This window comes from Stenella coeruleoalba (genome assembly GCF_951394435.1).
Source record: "Stenella coeruleoalba genome assembly, chromosome: 3".
Classification (NCBI taxonomy): Eukaryota; Metazoa; Chordata; class Mammalia; order Artiodactyla; family Delphinidae; genus Stenella; species Stenella coeruleoalba.
The window spans coordinates 152948092-152967787 of record NC_137148.1 but is presented as its reverse complement, the minus strand read 5'-3'; the positions used below and the strand labels follow the sequence as shown (position 1 = coordinate 152967787).

The following is a 19696-nucleotide window of genomic DNA, read 5'->3' as shown; positions in this document are numbered from 1 at the left end:
GGATTACTGATACATGCTACATCATGGATGCAACTAAGTGAAAGAAGTCAGGCGCGAAAGGCTCTATATTGTATGCTTCCATTTATATGAAATGTCCAGCAGTGGCAAATCCATACACACGGAAAATATTATACATTAGTGGTTTCCAGGGGTTTGGAAGAGAGGGAAATAGGGAATGACTCCTCAAAATGGGTGTGTGTTTCCTCTTGGGGTGATGAAAATGTTTTGTAGTTGGACAGTGGTGATAGTTGCACAACATTGTGACAGTAGTAAATTCCACTGAATGGTACAGTGAATTGTAAAATGATCAAAATGGTGGATTTTGTGTTATGTTCATTTTACTACAATAAAAAGGAGAAAGAATTAGGGAAAGACTTAGAGTTTGGGAAACTAAGGTGAACTGGTCAAGAAAAAGACAGCTCTACTGTTGAGTGTTCTCTCAGCTCTCCCAGTGCATTAATCCTCAGCAAAAAGTAGCCTGAACTTGTCGATGATAGTCATTCAACACAGTCCAGGGAAAAGTAAATAAAATAAAACCCAACTCTTCTTCTTTAGCACATCTATGGAAGGTTAACTTGCTGCTCAGCCACGTGGACATTCATGAAATCGTTTCACTTTAGGTGTCCTCTACTTCAGTACTTTACTCACAGCTCATTCACACCTGTAGGCAACAGCATTCCTTAATTGGATGGAATCTGCAGTGCTGGTTGTGATCGGTCTCATGAAAAGAAAAGGGAAGGAGGAAAAAGCCTCCACATTGACTTGGTGGTCTTGACGAAATGGATGCAGAAGACAGCTTGAGTGTCACTGGAAACTGTTATTTTCCTTTTCCTTTTCTTTTTATCTTTCCTATCAGGTCGTCTGCCCACTTCCCACCCCCTTCCTTCAAACAGGAAAGACACTAATTAGCTGTTTTTTTGTGTTTTTGGTAAAACACCTATTGTTTTGCGTTTCTTGTTGTTCGGTGAACATTATTGTTTTTACTGCCAAATGAGCTTCAGTGGTTGATGTAGGGGGTCTCTTGGGAACTTAACTTTTTCCAGTTTAAGTGGAAAAGCTTTTTTGTTTGAATTGGCTTTTACTGGGTGCTTCAAGGTTTGCTCTTGGCTCTTTGAAGGGGGACTGAATAGCACTGTGTTTCCTTTGAGGTTCCAATGAAGAAAGGATCCTATGTCTTGGGCACTTTTTGTTGATTTTGCTGTGTGTCCTCTCTAGTAGCCAGAGGCAGATTCCAGGAAAATGACATATAAATGAATATAAGTAATCTAATATGTTTACAATTTGCTTTGGCCATACTCCTGGTCTTACTCTACTTGTAGCAGATGGCTTTAAAGAGCATTAGCTATGTATATATTAAAAATAATATAAGTATACCAATATTAAATATTATATTGATGTATAAGTGTAATATACTAATATTTATATTAGTGTATAACAATTATGTATTATATTAATATATATTTTTGCCTAGCATATATTATATACAAAATATATGAGTAATGAAATGTATTTCTATGGTTAATATGTTCATAATATTAATATGATATATCCTGTAATATTGATTATAAAACAATTATATCATAATATATAAATATATAATTATTATTATCTGATGTAATACACTATAGTTAATATATTCTATATAACAATATATAATGTATTAGTATAATTGTATTATATAATATAAATATAATACATATATAAAACTATATATCTTTTAGTTATACATTACACATACGAGTATGTATAGCTATTTATAATTTTATTGACATAGGAATCTGGTCATCATAACAATTGATGTAAAAATATGCAATATTTTCAATCAAATGGGCCTTAACCTCACTACCTACACATAAGTACTTTTAAAATCTTGAACCCTGTCTAACTCATGCTTCCATATCTCTCAACCCGCTTTTCTACACATGCACGTAGACACACATTTATACACGATATATATGTATACTACCAGTTTTCAGTTCAATGTATATAAATATATAATATATAATTATATTCCTGTCTATGTATACAAATATAAATCAAAGGTATGTGTATAGGTATGTATTTCATATGTTTATATAAATGTACAAATAATGTATGTGTATATAAATACATGACTGTATACATACATACACAGAAATATACTTATTTAAACAAAAGGGACCTAAATATAGTTCTTTAAGAATAAAAAGTTATGTCTCACTGTTTCAATAACAGTTTATAGTTCTCTACTGTATGTGCTTCTATAATTGTTATGAACATTTCGCATTTTTGTTGAATGTTGTTTTAATTTTTGGCCTTTTTTTGTTTTTTGTTTGTTTTTTTTTTGGTACGTAGGCCTCTCACTGTTGCGGCCTCTCCCGTTGCGGAGCACAGGCTCCGGACGCACAGGCTCAGCGGCCATGGCTCACAGGCCGAGCCGCTCCGTGGCATATGGGACCTTCCCGGACCGGGGCACGAACCCGTGTCCCCTGCATCGGCAGGCGGACTCTCAACCACCGTGCCACCAGGTAAGCCCAGTTTTTTGCCATTATTAATGAAGTTCTGAAGAATACGGTGGGCAAGATTACTTGAAAAACTCTCCTAACAGAAATGGGTTAGGTATGCTAGGTTAAATGTACACAACTTATTTTTAAGTGCGTGGTTGATTTTGGAAGTGTGCAGTCGAAATGTCCAGGACCCATGAAGGAAGGGTGGTCCATGTGTGAGAGTGATAGCTCTATTAAGAGTGGATTGAAGATCTTGATAGCTTAGAACAGAAGCTGGAAATCCTGTTTTTATGGAGCCAAATGGCAAATATTTTAGGCTTTGTAGACCAAAGAGGCAAAATTGAGGATATTATTTAGGTACTTAGGTAACCATTTAAAATGCTACCAGTTAAAATGTGAAAATTATTCATAGCTCATAGGCCATAAAAAATAGGCAGCTGTCTGGATTTGGAATACAGGCCGTAGTTGAATGACACACCTGGTATAGAGACTTGTTTTTCAATGGCCATGACCACATGGGAGGCAGGAGGTAAGACTCCATCCCTACTAGATGGGAAGTTAGAACTAAACCTACCTATCCCTGGCTTCACCTTTAATGAAAGGGTGTGCCAGGAGAAAAACATATCTGCTGGCAAAGGGAGACTAAGAGCAAATTCTCTTGGCCTCTGCTCTGGGTAGGAAACAGGTAGGAAATCTTGAGAATTCTGAACCGCAGATCTGTGTTCACAGTGTTTGGGTTGCAAATTTATTTGCGGTCTTGCAAACAGAAGCTAAGAAATGAACTTAAAATGCTCCCAAATCGGTGGTATTCCAAACACAAAACTAAACCCTTTCTGGAGAGGTAGACCTTCAACACAGGCCTGTAGCGTTCCCACAGATAAAGTTTAGCTAAACGTGAGCTCATGATCTAAATTTACACAATAATGAAGAAATCAGCTACAAGTGGAGAGAATCAGCAAAAACAATCAATACCAGAATTAAATTCCCAAGGCCATCCATCAGATGTTGGAATTATCAGGTGCCAGGCAGAAAATATACATAAAACTAGAACTGAAACAAGGAGCAAGGATGTTTTAAAAGACTAGGTAGGATCTTTCAAACATTTTTAAAGTACGTGTCATTGATAAAGCTAAAAACCTCGAAGGTCGTGTAATACAGCAGATTAATCGTGGAGAAGAGTGAAATTATGCTGTTTTTAAAAATATGGCAGATCAGATTTCCTGCCTAATTATATAAGTTGATTTATCTTAAAAAATACACAGTATTTTAAAGATTTATTGGCTGTAAAATAAGTTAAGCGTATTTCAAAGGGCTTCTCTGCAAAGAGAAGTGAGAAGTAGCAAAACACAGAAAGTTGAGGGGAAAAAATGTCAATATATACATTGCTATAGGGTGAACTAAACCTTAGGCCAGCAACTATGAGGAGGAGCTGACCCTTAGATACGTACAACTAAACTGGAACCTTCAAAAAGTTCAACTATTTATAAGTAAAAAGAGTTATTAAAATTAATAACCAAGTGTTTTAATTGACATCAGAAGAGTAAAACAATAAACCCTGAGAACATAGAAAAAGAGACAATAAAGATATGAGCAGAACTTAATAAAACAGAAAAAAGTATAAAATTGAGGTGATTTAGTAAGTCAAAAGAATATTCTTTGAAAAGATTTAAAAAAACAAACTTTGATTAAGCAAAACAAAAACGTAAGTAAACAATATACAGAAAGAATCAGGACAGTGTTATAGCAGAGAGTACAAACAGAGAATATATGAAATGCCAGTAAATTTGAACATTTCTGTAAAGTGGACAATTTCCTAGCTCCTAAAGTTTACCAAAACTGACACAAGAGGAAATTTGTAGCTGGAGTTCTTGCACCACTAATGGAATTGTCAATAGTTTACAATCTTTCACCAAGAAAATACCAGACCCGGCCAGATCATTTGGGAGGTGAATTCTATCCAACTTCTGTTAAACAGATAACATCAATATTAACAAAGAAAAACTTCTAGAGAGTAGCAAAGGAAGAATGCTCCTTTATTCATCTTATGAAGTCTATATAATCCTAATACTGAAAATAGATTAGGACTGTAAGGAAAAAGAAATTTACAGGTCAAATTTACTTGTAAATATAAAAGGAAAAATTTTAAACTATGATATTAGCTACCCACGTTCACTAGAGTAAGAAAAAGCATGAGCAAGTTAGGTCATCCAATGAATGAAAAGGTAGTTTAATGTCCAGAATATATATCAATAGATTGAAATCACCACATTTTATTTCTTTCCTCTGTCTCTTTAAAAAATTGCTAAGTACTTATATTGATCTCTCTTGTACTAGGCACTGTGCCAAGTCACTTACATATTTACTCCTTTAAACCTTCTATCATCCCTGGGGGAAAGTTCTATTTTGCTTCCATTTCTTAGCTAAGACTCTAACCCCCAGGAAAGTAAAGCAACATTTGTAAGTTTTTGTGGATGGTCAGTGACGGGACCAGTACAGGAACATCCAAAGTCTGTGCTGGGAAGCAGTGCCCCATGTTGACACTCACATTACAGATGAAAGGAAAGGAACCATGCACTTACCATATAGATTAAGTCTCACATTATAAGTTAAAGGAAAGGAACCATGCACTTACATTATAGATTAATACCCACATAACAGGTTAAAGGAAAAAGAAACATGTGCTTCTCTCAAAAGTTGTAAAGAAGGCATATCCATTTCTAAATATATTTCCCAATTTCTTTTGCTTGTTTTCTGACCTTTGTAGTGCATTTTGCCATGAGGAAAATTTTAATTCTTATATAATAAAATGTATCCTTTTTTCTTTGTATCTTAGAAAGATATTCCTCATGAATAATTTATTTCAAGTCTCCCAGGTTTCTGATACTTTTACACTTTCATTATTTTTTAACTTTTAACTAGTTGCTGTATCTAGAATTTAGTAATTCTATGATAGCTATATTTTCCCACTTTTGTTGAATAATTTTTGCTACTGATCCAAAACGTGAATTTTATTTTAATCTCAATTCCCTTATATCTTGCATCTAATTTTAAGATGCTTCCTATTCCACTGGTTGTTTTGTCTATCTAAAACAAAATGCTACCTTAAAAATAATGTAATTATAATATAATAAATGTCATTAGTAAACATAATACAATATATAATAAATAGCATAATATAAAATAACAAAATATAATTTACCATATAACAAGGTCAAAGGAGAGCAAAAGTATACAATCACTTGAAATATCCCCCAAAAGATATTTTATAAAATTCAATATTCATTTGTAATTTAAAAGAAAGAGTAAAATAGGGATTGATGAATGCTTCCAAAATAAGAAGAAATTATATGTCTAAAAGAGAAAGAGGTAAGTGATAGACTTTAGTAACACTGGCAATAAATGCAGGACAAGATGAGGATGCCTGATATAATGTTAAAGAAAAAGTATTATGTAACATTGTGTTTGCAGCACTGATGAGTTCAGTGAAAAGAGAATCTCATAGAAAAGAGTATCTCGTTCTTCTTAATGTATGTACACTTGTCCATTGCATGAGCATAACAGCTTATTTAACCAATATGTTACTGATCTGCATCTGGATTTCTAGGTTTTCATGGAATTTTATTATGCACAGTTGCTTCAAACACTAGGACTTCCTCTTATGTTTATATCTTTTGAAAGAAACAATATCTCCACAGATGATTTATCTGTGCTGGCTACTAGCTGACTTTGGGTACTTCTCTGTTCTTCCCTTTACCTTCCTAGTCAATATGAAAAGGGAAGGCAAGAAGGTCTCCTGTTTAGAGACTGTAAATGTAGGTCTTGGTGATAAAGTCTTGGTGGTAAAGGCTAAAAGTATTAACCCAGAACAAATGTTTTTCCAGCTGTAACTGTGTGTGATTCCCTTGGCTTGATTCCATAGAGGATGTAAGACAAGACTGTAGAATCTGCCCTCAAAGTGCTTCCAGTAGGATGAGCTAAGTCAAGTATGGTGGCATATCTAATTCAAGACAAACTATATAACATCTCCTTTTCTCTCCTGGCAAAACTTGGTGGTGTGAATGTAGAAGTCACTGTATGCTTTAAATTAAAGCAACACAATAAATCTTGTATTGGAAGGTGCTTATTCTGGTCTCTTTGTGGAGACGAATTGGAAATTGTCTAGAAGAAGGAAAATTAGGTTAACCGAAGTTAAACTCATAAATAATTGAGCATTAATTAAATATCTATGGTCTATGTTTCTCTTTGATCATAATTTCTCCCAATTTATAGACCTCTTTGATACCTGATTAATCCTTGTCAAAGATGCAGTTAACAATGATTATTACTGTGTATTAGGTTTTGTCTGGGCCCTGAAGAAACTATCCTAAATCACCAGCTATGATTGTCACTTGATTTCCTCACAGAGAACAATCAGAACTCCTTGTCTTAAGTGGCTTGGGATGTGAAACTAGTTAGTCTCTTAGATACTGTTAGAGGACCCTACAGAGCCCATTGGTGAAAGTTTGGAAAACACTGGGCTTCTTAAGATTGATTCTTGTAGTGCTTCAGGAAAGATCACTGAACCAAAAGGATAACGGTGTTTCTGGTTCTGTTGTTAGTGTTCTCCATGGAAACATTGCTGAAGCTTCTGGACTCAATTTCCTTCCCCATGTGTGAATGTCACTGAAAATATCCAACTCCATTCTATCCCCATGTAACTTCAGAAACTAAGCAAAATAAAGACTCAAAATTCATTTCAACTAATGAAATGAATATATAACATAGAATGGAACTGGGAAAATACCTGGTTTAAATTCTGGAAAGTACCAACTATACAATTCTGGATAAGTTGCTTCATCTTGCTTAGTCTAATTTAATGCCCATCTCACAGGATGTTATGATGATTAATTTAATATCTTTGTATAACGTACAGTGTTATGTAATTTCTTCCTGTTTTTCTTGAGTAAATTCATATCCTTAAGCAACTCACTGTAAACAGTAGTTACTTACTTGCTTAAATTACTCTTATCTTCTATTATCAGCTGAATTGTGTCCTGCTCAAGTTAATATGTGGAAGTCTTAACCCCCAATACCTCGTAATATGACTGTATTTGGAGATAAGGCCCTTAAGTAGATAATTGAGGTCAAATGAGGTCAAATGGGTGGGCTGTAATCCAATATGACTGGTGTCCTTATAAAAAGAAAGTATTAGGACACAGACATGCACAGAGAGAAGACCATGTGAAGACAGAAGGAAAACATGGCATCTACAAACCAAGAAGAGATACTTGAGAAGAAATCAATCCTGCTGACACCTTATGTCAGATTTCTAGCCTCTAGACCTGTGAGTGAGTAAATTTCTGTTGTTTAACCTCCTCAGTCTCTGGTACTTTGTCATGGCAGCTCTAGGAAACTAATACAACTTTTTATGGCCTCCTTGTCTCATGTTGAAAGTTCAATATTTGGCATCATAGCTAGGAAACAAAAATATCATCTACATTCCTTGTTGTAGTCTTTCTTCCCCATTCTCATTGCTAGTAATTTCCATATTTGGGTCTGTTTTCTGTGCCTTGTAAATAGAACGTTATGCTCATTTCTGGTCTTACTGCTAATATACGGTAAATGTGCAGATACTGAATAGATTTTGGAGAAGTGCAGCGTATAGTTGGTACATGTGTGTATGTGTGTGTATTCATATAATTTATACTTTTTCTCTATTTTCTTCCTTTGGTGTGAGCTAAGATTCTCTGCTTTTGTGACAAGTACTCCTGAATACTAATCCCTGAATTTAATTCACCAAAAATTGCCAAAAATAGTAATAATATGGGGAAAGAGAGAGTGATAGAGGGAGAAGAACAAACAGTCAGGCAAGGGCAGTACTGTGAATTATTAGGGTCTTATAATAAGATTATGTTAGTCTAGAGGAAATGACCGTAAATATCATCAGTGAGCCCAGTTGGTCTTTACTGACTGCTAGACACATCCCTGAGTTCTGTTCTTAGTCTCCAACTGTATGATTACTACTGTCTGGAAGTATTATTTGAACAACTAAAGTCACTTAATGGAAAAGGAATATGTCTTTAGAGAATCAACAGTAATTTTTCTATCTGATTAAAAAGGACTGTTGACTGTCTGGAAACCTCAGTCATATTTGTAAGCAGGAAAGCATTGGCTATTAAAAGTGGATGATGTAAAGAGATGAGCAGAAACTTTGGCAATAGGTATACCTGGATTTAATTCTCACTCCTACCGCTTGGTAGCTGGATAGCCTTAGGCAAGTTTCATACCTCCCTGAAATTCACTTAATTCAGTCTGTAAAATGGCATAATAACTTATTATAGCATCCTTTTAGGAATTTTAAATCAGTTATTGAAATAAAAGTACACAATATATAGACAAGTATGGATTCCTCAATAGGTGTTTGACCTTTCATTTCTCCAGTATCCCACCCGCATCAAATAAAGAAAAATACTTTTTAAAATTTACGAATATTTCATTGTTGTAAAGTTAAAGCCATAAAAATAATCAAATGGCCTACTATCATACCGTTAGAAGAAAAAAAAAAGGTGTTCATGAGAGTTGCATATTAGAATACAAGTTTTCCTTAGGCACCTGTTTATGTATGCTATTCTGCTCTTTACAATAAATAATTAAATTTAAAAGACTTAATTCCTCACTTTTAAGACCTTATTAGTTTACAAATTACATATTGACCTATGCTAAATTTTATACCGACCCATGCTAATGAATTCAGTACAGAAAACAAAAAACACTGCACTAAAGCAAATTATATATATATATTATATATATATGTATATATAAAATATATATATATATATATATCTTAAATGCATTTATATCCTACCGTGTCTCATAAAGCATTGTGGTAACTCACCGGAATACAGACAATCAAATATAATGGCAAAAGCACTTAATATAAACAGTGCCAAGGAAACATAGAAGATGAAGAAAAGATGAGGGAAATGTGAACAGGAGGACGTGTGGTTAATCGAGTTGTATGTTTTGACCCTAAGCTTCTCTGTGTGGGGACTTCCCTGGTGGCACAGTGGTTGGGAATCCTCCTGCCAGTGCAGGGGACATGGGTTCGGGCCCTGGTCTGGGAAGATCCCACATGCCGCGGAGCAACTAAGACCATGCGCCACAACTATTGAGCCTGTGCTCTAGGGCCAATGAGCCACAACTACTGAAGCCCGCGTGCTACAACTACTGAAACCCCAGCTCCTAGAGTCCATGCTCTGCAACGAGAGAAGCCACAGCAATGAGGAGCCCGCACACCACAATGTAGAGTAGCCCCCACTCGCCCCAACTAGAGAAAGCCCATGTGCAGCAACAAAGACCCAACACAGCCAAAAATAAATAAATTTATTAAAAAAAAAAGATTCTCTGTGGATAAAACAACATGTAAATAATTGGTTACAAAGCCACATTATTTGAAGGTGCCAGACTGCACATTAACAGTCTGACACAAAGGGACAGCACAGGAAAACTATTCAAAGATAAAGATTTTTAAATCTTTGCAGTTTGAAACCTTTTAGAGCAAGTATAATGAGCTCGACACACATTTCAACACTCAACATGTTAATCGCATGTTCAAAGCATGTCTCAAAGTCATTGGAAATAGTTGCTGTCTCTGTCTCTGATATGTAAAACAGATCTGTGATGTGTAAAACTCAGGAGGTATTGATATCCACTTTTTGGCATCTGAACAGGAAACAAAGTTGTTTCGCAGTGATAATAAAGAATGAAGTAAATGCAACAGTCAAATGAAAGACAAAGTACTGAGGGACTGTATTAACAAAACGAATCCAACTAAATTCTGGTGACCTGGGGCCTACGGTTGTACACACTGCATGGAAATACCCCAGCCGCCTACTGGCATAGGAGGAAGGGTACTGCTAAGCCCATCACAGTATAATCCTTTTAAATGTCCCTTTCAAGGTTGTCTCCACTCAACACTGAGTATAGGAAATCTTCCCATCAGGCAGAAACACTGGCTGCGCAATGATTGACCAAGAAATTAACACACTAATGAATAAATGATGCTAATTTATTTCTATCTCTGACAACGGGAAACAGCACACACTCTGTGTCAATGATATGTCCTCTTTCCCACTTTTCTAAATGGTCAAGTATGTTTTTCCCTTCATTGCTTTATATCATGTGTGGCAGGCATGATGGGAAATGGCTACCAATGGTTCTGTTATTGATTTCTACCTTCCTTTCACTGTGGCTAAAGAAGATACTTTGTATGATTTCAGTTTCTTAAAAATGTATTGGTACTTGTATTGTGGCGTAACATATGGTCTTTCCTGGAGAATGTTCCATGTGTACTTGAGAAAAATGTGTATTCTGCTGTTGTTGAGTGGAGTGATCTATATATGGCTGTTAGGTTTAGTCGGTTAAATGTGTTATTCAGTCCCCCTACCTCTCTACTGATCTTCTGTCTAGATGTGTTATCCATTATTGAAAGCAAGGTATTGATCTCCAACTATGATTTTAGAACTATCTATTTCTTCCTTCAATTCTGTCAATGTCTGCTTCACATATTTGGGGGATGTTTGGTACATATATGTTTATAGTTGTTATATCTTCTTGATAGATTGAACTTGTTATCAACATATAGTGGCCTCCTTTTCCTCTTGTGATAGTTTTTGATTTAAAGTTTATTTTGTGTGATATTAACGTAGCCATCCCAGATCTATCTTCCTTCCTTCCTTCCTTCCTTCCTTCCTTCCTTCCTTCCTTCCTTTTTCTTTCTCTCTCTTTATTTCTTTTTGTTACTATTTGCATGGGATATTTTATTCTGTGCTTTAACTTTCAACTAACTTGTGTCTCTTGAAATCAAGTGAGTTTTTTGCGGGCAGCATATACTTGGATTATGGATGTTTTTAAAGTCCATTCTGCCAATATTTATCTTTTTATTGGAGAGCTTAATCCACTTACTTTTTCAAAAATTACTGATGAGGAAGAACTTAATTCTGTCTGTTTCCTGGCTGTTTTCTGTATGTCTTATGCATTTTTTGCCCTTCATTTACTCCATTACTGACTTCTTCTGTGCTTAGCCGATTTTGTTGTAGTGAACTCTTGATTCCTTTTTCATTTCTTTTTGCATATAGTCTATTGATATTTTCTTTGTGGTTATCAAGAAGATTACATTCACCCTTGTAAAGTTCAACCAATATCATTTGAATTGAAACCAACTTCAATAGCACACAGAAACTCTGTTCCTCTACAGTTCCATTCCTCCTCCTTAAATTATTGTTGTCACAAATTACACCTCTATACTTTGTGAGCCCAATAACATGGATTTATGATTATTTTATGCATTTGTTTTTTCAATCATGTAAGAAATAAAAAGTAGAGTTACAAGCCAGTAGCACAATACTGGCTTTAGTATCTGCCCATATATTTATCTTTACTGGAGATTTCTATTTCTTTATACAGCTTCGAGTTGCTGGCTAGTGTCCTTTCATTTCAACCTGAAGGTTCAATTTAGCATTTGTCATAGGGCAGTGTTAGGAAGTTGTAAAACAAACGCCCTCAGCCTTTGTTCATCTGGGAATGTGTTAATTTCTCCCTAAGTTTTGAAACCAGTTTGGCCAAATATAGAATTCTTGGTGGGCAGTTTTTTTCTTTCAGCACTTTAAATATGTCTGGCCTCTTGCCTCCATGGTTTCAGATAGGAAATTAGCTATGAATCTTTTTGAGGATCCCTGCTTTGTAACAAATTTGTTTTTTCTTTCTCCTTTGGGAGTAAAGATTCTTTCTCTGTCTTTTGGCACCTGAGAGTCTGATTATACTGTTTCTTGTTGTGGCGTTCCTTGAGTTTCTCTTAGTCCTGAAATCAGGCAAAGATTTACAGCAACCAAACACATACTGAACCAGGGAAGAGGCAATTGGAAAATGGCAGGAAAGCTTTGTGGCATTTTTACTTGCCCTTGCCCCATCTACTGTTAGTGTAGTGATGGTCTTAAAGTGGTGGGGTCTTAACGCAGTGATAGTCTTAAAGTAGCAGCAGACCATTCGTAGTATGGGGCCCTCAATCCTGCTTCAGGAGGGAGCAGAAGAGCCCATACTCTCGGATTATTATGTGTATCTGTTCTAACCTGTCTGGGAGCTACCTGAAGGACTGACACAAGATGCTTATCTCTGTCTTAGCTAACCTGGAACACAGTCTGGAAAAGCAGCGGTCATTGCTCAAAAAAAGTGCAAGGTGAACTGACAAAGCACAGATGGCTGGGGCAGAAGACTGTGCATTGAAATACAATAGACCACATAAGATGCAGGAGCAAAAGTTGGGGGAGATTCTTTGGGAACTTAGAACATACAAAAAGTACACATGTGTCCAGAGAAATTAAGAAAGCCACATGCGTACTCAAGATCAGATGCATGTTCTGAAAACACCAGAGGAGTCTCTAAGCTTTTACCATGGGCTGAGCCCTGAACTCAGTGCAGGTCAGCTAAATGTTGAAGGAGTGATCCAGCAATCTGCACAATGGGGAGAGGTGTGTGGTTTTGAGTGTGCATGTGGATGTGCTTGTGTATATTTGTTTTTGTTTGTCTTAGGTGCAGGAATTCAAGGACATCTCTGTCAAAACATTAGCTAAACATGAACTAAAGGAACAGAGACTTCAGTGCCTACATACGATAAGGGGTACAGTCATTGCAAAACTAGTTTGGAAAGGTCCCTAAACAAACAGACTACTACAGCCTTCAACAATCAAAAGCTCAGAAAACCCTGGGAAAGTGGGAGAATCTGATTTCCATAGACACCACATTACAATATTTGAAAGCCAAATGTTCAACCAAAAAACTCACAAGGTATACGAAGACATGGAAAAGTATGGTCCATTTAAGAAAACAAATTAATTGATGAAACCATCCCTAAGGAAGCCCAGACTTTTCTCCATTGCATATTCTTGCCTCCTTTGTCATAGATTCATTGACCATAAGTGCATGGGTTTCTTTCTGGGCTCTCTATTCTGTTCCAGTGATGGATGTTTTTGTGCCGGTACCATACTGTTTTGATTACTGTAGGTTTGTAGCACAGTCTGAAGCCAGGGAGCATGATTCCTCCAGTTGTGTTCTTCTTTCTCAAGACTGTTTTAGCTATTCAGGATCTTTTGTGTTTCCATACAAACTTTAAAATTATTTGTTCTAGGTCTGTGGAAAATGCCCTTGATATGTTGATACAGACTGCATTGAATGCGTAGATGTCCTTGGGTATGATGGTCATTTTAACAATATTAATTCTTCCAATCCGTGACCATGGTATATCTTTCCAGCTGGTTGTGTCATCTTTCATTTCTTTTATGAGTGTCATATAGTTTCCTGGGTACAGGTCTTTTACCTCCTTAGGCAGGTTTATTCTTATGTATTTTATTCTTTTTTATGCAATTGTAAATGGGATTGTTTCCTTAATTTCTCTTTCTGATAGTTCACTGTGAGTGTATGGAAATACAAAATTTATATATAGAAATCTGTTGTATCCTGCAAATTTACCAAGTTCATGTTTGAGCTCGAATAGTTTTTTGATGGTGTCGTTCAGATTTTCTATGTATCATGCCATCTGCAAACAGTGACAGTTCTACTTTTTCCTTTCCATTTTGGAGTCCTTTTATTTATTTTTTCTTGTCTGATTGCTGTGGCTAGGACTTGCAAAACTCTGTTCAATAAAAGTGGTGAGAGTGGGCATCCTTGTCTTGTTCCTGATCTTAGGGGAAATGCTTTCAGCTTTTCACCATTGAGTATGTTAGCTATGGGCTTGTCATATATGGCCTTTATTATGTTGAGGTATGTTCCCTCTGTGCCCACTTTCTGGAGAGTTTTTACCATGAATGGATATTGAATTTTTTCAAAAGCTTTTTCTGCATCTATTGAGATGATCGTATGGTTTTTAGTCTTCAGTTTGTTACTGTGATGATAAGAGACCTAAGACAGCTACAGAGGCTAGGTGACCTTTCCTTCCCTGAATGGGTAGGTATCCTTGTTCTGCCTTCTAATTGAGTTAGTATCTGAGTAAAGAACTGCCAGGTGTCATTTAGTTCACAATACACTGCTGTGGCAATATAGAAATGAATTTGCCTAAGTCATTTGGCTTTTCTCAATTATAGTAAATGAATATACTGAATGAATACTTCAACTTAAGGAAATGTTCTTAAAAATATATTAATGTAGGCAACTTCAGTGGAGAACTGAAATCAAAACAAAACATTCAGGTAAAGGGTTGAAATAAAAGTACACTCAGTTGTATCCAGTTTCCTCTTGTAAATCTCTCTTTTTAATTTGAGTGGACAGTCACTTGAGAATATCTGACTTGGGGCTAAGGAAATCTAAGCCTTCTTGGCCACACTGTATTCTCTTATGTCATTTACTAAAGACACCAGTTGGGCTGCTGAAGAAAGCGTGGGAAAAATCAATCCCTCACATCCAAAGGGCGGCTCTTGAAAATATGTGTGTTGTTGTAGTTATTTTGCTCTTCTGGCCTCAGAAGTTCTAATCTTAACCTTAGCCCCTCATGGAGAGAGACTTTGTAAACCAATTCCCACATTACTCATTATGTGACTGTTGAAAAAGAGAAACCCAGCTCTTTTCCTGTGCTTTCAACCAGTTATCTTCTTCAAAAATCTGTTTGGATTGTTATACCTTAATCTTGCCTGGCAAGGGACTTATGGGAAGGTTCTTATTGTTTGAAAGTTTGGTGCCAGTATCTGCAAAGAAAGAAGAAAGATGTGTTTATGAAACATCCCAATAGTGAAGGTGTGTGAAAGCAACTTTTGAAAAAGTTAATCTGTCAGAGTTTAGCCGTATTATTACATTTTATTTTATTCATTGAAAATAAATAATTATCAATGAATCCTTTCCAGATTTTCTAGTTTCCCAAAGTTCCCTGTATTCACATTCTAAGAGGAAAAATGGTATTTTAAGTCACTGCTCTCCACCTTATATTATTTATAATCACTCCTCGTGGCCTCTTCCTTCCAAGAAACTTGATCCTGAGAAGTGTCCTTTGTTTGTCTTTGTGGAATAAGTGATGAGGATGCATCCTGGAGACCTGTGAGATGTTTAACTTGTGGCATAATGAAACTAGGAGAGTTCTGGGAAGATCTGGAAAGGTGGCTGGTAGAGTGTGGTCAGATGTGGTGGGAGAAGAGAGACATACAGAGAGAGGGAGAGGAAATTTTCAGAAGGAGAAAATGAAACAAATAATTAAATAAGTTTTGTTGTGTGGTGTGGGACGCAAGCCTTTCTCTCCCCCTTTCCTTCACAATGTCTTTGTTAAAGACTGTGTTTTTCATTAGTTTTACTAAGATAGGATTTGCTGTTTTGTTTGGATACTGAGAATGGACCCATGGAAACAGTTACATTTGGGTTATCTCTGACTGTCTTTAATGAAGAACATAAATATTGGCCACACTATCCATGCACATGCTATCACCATGCCTTTTTTGTTCTCTGTTCATATATCTAAGTCCTCTTCTTTCTTTAAGGTCAATCTCAAATCTCATCTGAAATGTACATTTATTGATAGACTCAACCCATAATGAACTGTCCCTTCTTTGTCCTCCTTAGGCTCTGATTATTTACAAAAACTCATTTTTGAACTTAGAAACTGTCCAATATGATATATTAGTTATTTCACCAGCATATGTTATATCCTCAACACAATTATACGCTTTTGTGGGGCTGGGATCATACATTCTGTAATTTTTCTCAGTACTTACACTTACTTTGATAAAAAGCGCATTCATTCATCTAAACATCATTTATTGGGTGTTAATTAAATATCTCAACTCAGTAAATATTGTTTGAATGAATGCATGCATGAATGAGGGAGTGTGCAATAGGTAGCCTAATGTACCGCCCAATGTGAGAAAACCAAAAACGTAAACACAAAAGCAAGCCAAAAAGTGGACCAGGACTTTCTGTAAAATATCCTGCTTTTTGTTGGATGATGCCATGAAAATCAAGATGCTCCTGAACGGTCTTAATAGCTGACCAAGAATAGTAAACAATTGAAATTCTCTCAGGCTTCTTCAACCCTATCACTGGACACATTTATACCTCTCAGGAGTGGTATTAAAAGAAGAGATTAATAAAGCTTTTATAGATGAGTTGATAAATCTCTAAATATTTAAGTCTTCATTGCCTGCTAGGTTTTCTCTATTTTGGGTTTCCAAAAGATTTCAATAAACCACAGGATAATTAAAAATTAGACATTATCTTTCTTACCTTGATGTTTTTTGATGGTAAACACCTTTTTATTGTCTCCATAGTGCTGCCTAGTTTCCACCAGTACAGTACTTAAGGGAATTTTGCTCTGGATGTTGAATATTACTTAAATAACTAAAGTAACTTCCTCAAAATTATTATTCTATTCTGGTTAGGATACTATCTGCTGTGGTTTGTTAAAATTTCCCTTTAGAGTGGTTTTAATTTTGTTTCTGATAGGGTCCTAGGATTTATTGCCACACCCATCCTGCATCTGTTTTTCTTTGAATTACTCTCCTTGCAGTTTCTGATTCATACAGGGCCTTACAGGTTAGTGACAACCTGGCCATCACAACGCTGGGAAGGAGAGGCCTACTTTTCAGAGGTGTTGATGTTTTCTGTACCTGAAGGTTTTCAAGAGATATCAATCTTCCTCACCACCGCCCTTGGCCCTCTTAATGGACTAAGCAGTTCCTCATGAAATTTCTGTAGGATATCTGTACCAACTTCTCAATATTGTTCCATCCTGAGTCTATAAATTCCTGGCCTCAAGGTAATGTTAGATTTCTAGCTCCAGCCCCTATTTACATAAGGCCTATACTAAGGAACGGAACCCACAGACATCAGTCCGCTCTTCTTTCTCTGGATTTAATTTCTCTGTTACTTTCTGAAACACGCAGGTGTTCCTTTCTTTCTTTTAATCTCAGCTATGTCCTTTTAACTTTTTCAAAATTGACCCAGAATTTACGTGTGTCTCCAGTAAGAGTACATTAAATTGAGCTTAGTCTGTTATTCTACTGGCATATTTGAGATCCAGATAATTTGCTACTTAACTGGATTCAATGACCTGTATATTTCAGGCATCTAACACTTACCATGTTCCAAATTTCCCTCCTTATAGTTAGTAATTTTCTTGGGAATCTGGATGAGATTAAATGGAATAAAGTTAGTGAGTGGCCCAGGAATGCCTGAAAGTTTGTTTGTCAGAGTGGCCAGGGAAAGTTAAGCAAGGAAGAAAAGCAAATGAAAAACAGAATCCCATTATTATGGCTGAGTTTACTCCCAGGATTCCATGCAGAGCTCTCTGTAGAGCTGGGTTGGGTTATAATTTATGCCAGAGCTCTACGTGGGGCTGACACCATCTCATGCCAAGCTCTCAGTTCTGGGCTCACGTCATCTCTGGTCCACTCTGTGGAGTGGAAACTTTGGAGGAATGGCCAATGTGTTCCGCGGTGTAGGAAGAGGGAAATTATGAATGTGACTTTCTAAATTGTGGAGGAACTAACCACTGTAAATGTGCCTTGAACTATGTTGTTTAATTTGACCAGTCAGATCAATGACTTTCCCCTTGAATGAAATGCTGCTACGTATATGAGCAGAAAAACAAAACTGGTATAAGGAATAGATAGCTAGTGGGAAGCTTCCGCATAGCACAGGGAGATGCGCTCGCTCGGTGCTTTGTGACCACCTAGAGGGGTGGGATAGGGAGGGTGGGAGGGAGGGAGATGCAAGAGGGAGGAGATATGGGGACATATGTATAACTGATTTACTTTGTTATAAAGCAGAAACTAACACACCATTGTAAAGCAATTATACTCCAATAAAGATGTTACAAAAAAAACTGGTATAAGGAGATGGAGAGACTGGGAGTCTTATTTTCCCACCAATTAACTTTGCCTCTGACCATGACCTTCCCTTTGAGTCTCCTAGACCTTGGGGATGATCGCAGCCCCTTGGGTTGGGTGACGGCAACCCCATCTTCACTAGAACCTCTATAGTTAACTTTGATTTTTCCCACTCGGTCTATCCATCCCATGTATGCAGTCAGACATTTGATCATGGACTTTTCCTGACAAAATATGCTTGAATATAACCATTTCTTTTCACTCCCACTGCTACTGCTATTGTCACTGCCTTAACTAGGGCTTTATCTTTAAGTTCTTTATATAAATATATAAATATCTATATATAAATATAATATACAAATAAATAAAATATAATATTAATTCTGATGATTTTAAAGTCTTTTCTTGATAAAGACTTTTCCTGATAAAGACACAATATCTTATGTAAATATTTTTGTATTATCTGTTCTTAGAATTTTAGCCATATGATTCTATCTCTTGGTTTGTCTAGAACTTTTTGATTGAATGCTGGCTATTTTATTTGGCTTTTTTTGTTTTTCTCAGTGGAAACGTTGTTTTGCTTCAAAATATTTTATTCTACCTGGAAGTAGCAAATCTTCAAATTACAATTTTTTAAATGCTTTCAAATATCAATACTATAGGTGTCACAAAATCTAGAAAAATGACATTTAAAAATTAACTACTGCCAGATGTGTCTCTATAAAACTTTTCCCCCACTCTTTTAGCTATATATTCTTTAACTGCCTCCTCATACGACAGTTTATGTATTTTCGAAATAAAATTTTAAGAAATAAACTTCGTAGTTTTTAGACATAGATTTCTTGTAGCATGGTTGATTAGAATTTGCTTCTAGTTATTAATAGTTTAGAAAAGTTTATTTCAGCTTCACAATTTATTATTGATAATGTCACATTCATTTTCATTGTTAACTTTGAGAAAACCTCTATGGATTACTTCCTCATAAGTATTTACTATTATAAATGCATTACTGATCTCAGTACTGCTATAGGTTTGTGCATTACAGGGATTCTGATAAAATACTCATTCATACCATTCCATTACACACATTGTTGATGGAGTATATTCATTCATTCATTCATTCATTCATTCATTTATTTATTTTTGGCTGTGTTGGGTCTTCGTTGCTGTGCGCAGGCTTTCTCTACTTGCAGGGACTGGGGGCTACTCTTCGTTGCGGTGCACAGGCTTCTCATTGCGGTGGCTTCTCTTGTTGCAGAGCACGGGTGCTAGGCACGGAGGCTTCAGTAGTTGTGGCTCGCAGGCTCAATAGTCGTGGCTCATGGGCTCTAGAGCGCAGGTTCCGTAGTTGTGGCACACCGGCTTAGTTGCTCC

At 36.2% G+C, this 19696-nt stretch overlaps 1 protein-coding gene across 2 annotated transcripts in view; it reads left to right on the top strand.

Annotated features, from left to right (window-relative positions):
• The window catches only part of LOC307183363 (UDP-N-acetylglucosamine--peptide N-acetylglucosaminyltransferase 110 kDa subunit-like), a 43947-nt gene that overhangs the window by 7675 nt on the left and 16576 nt on the right, over nucleotides 1-19696 (top strand). For both annotated transcript variants that reach the window (XR_013827456.1, XM_079915738.1), the window contains one exon: nucleotides 2335-2507. Coding sequence is in view for 1 of the 2 variants with exons in the window: in XM_079915738.1 (XP_079771864.1) it covers nucleotides 2400-2507 (108 nt within the window). In the remaining variant the exon portion in view is untranslated. The remainder of the gene's footprint in view (nucleotides 1-2334; nucleotides 2508-19696) is intronic.